General features: G+C 40.6%; 1 protein-coding gene across 1 annotated transcript in view; it reads right to left on the reverse strand.

Moving 5' to 3' along the window:
* LOC111412666 overlaps positions 1-749 on the reverse strand; it is an 18,100-nt gene that overhangs the window by 11,136 nt on the left and 6,215 nt on the right. The window contains exons 2-3 of the mRNA XM_023043593.1: positions 435-747; positions 5-284 (exon numbers count right to left, since the gene is read on the reverse strand). Coding sequence (XP_022899361.1) covers positions 5-284; positions 435-747 — 593 coding nt within the window. The remainder of the gene's footprint in view (positions 1-4; positions 285-434; positions 748-749) is intronic.

A 749-nucleotide genomic window follows, 5' to 3' on the forward strand; every position in this document is an offset into this window, starting at 1 on the left:
TTGCCTTGAAAACATTGAAAGAGACTTTCTTCTCCCCCAGCCTCAATGTCAATTGTCCTTGTTGTACGTCTATGAGCGCTCTTGCAGTAGCCAAAAATGGTCGTCCCAATATGATAGGCACGTCCTTGTCTTCTTCCATGTCCAGGATTAAGAAGTCTGCTGGGAATATAAGTTTATCCACTTTGACCAATACATCTTCGATAATCCCTCGTGGATGTGTAAGTGATCGATCAGCCAACTGTAGAGTTACTGTAGTTGCTTTAGGCTCTCCCAATCCTAGTTTCCTGAAAATAGATAAAGGCATAAGATTAATACTCGCACCAAGATCACACAATGCTTTATTAAAATAAAAATCACCAATTGTGCAAGGGACAGTGAAACTCCCTGGATCTTTCAATTTTGGTGGAAGCTTTTTCTGAATTCTTGCGCTGCACTCTTCGGTTAGCATTACTGTTTCATGATCCTCCAGCTTGCGTTTATTTGATAATATGTCTTTCAGAAATTTTGCATAGCTGGGCATTTGTAATAATGCATCGGCTAGTGGGATGTTGATATGGAGCTTTTTGAAGACTTCTAGAAATTTCTTGTATTGCTGCTCCATTTTATGCTTATTCAACTGCTGTGGAAAGGGAATTGGAGGCTCGTATGGGTTGACTGTAACCTTGACCTTATCCTGTGATTTTTTTGAATTTTCCCCTGGAGTTGATTCCTTTACAGCAGTCTCATCTTCAGCAGGGGAGGATGTCTCT

Source organism: Olea europaea, chromosome 16 (assembly GCF_002742605.1).
Source record: "Olea europaea var. sylvestris chromosome 16, O_europaea_v1, whole genome shotgun sequence".
In the NCBI taxonomy this organism is placed as follows: domain Eukaryota; kingdom Viridiplantae; phylum Streptophyta; class Magnoliopsida; order Lamiales; family Oleaceae; genus Olea; species Olea europaea.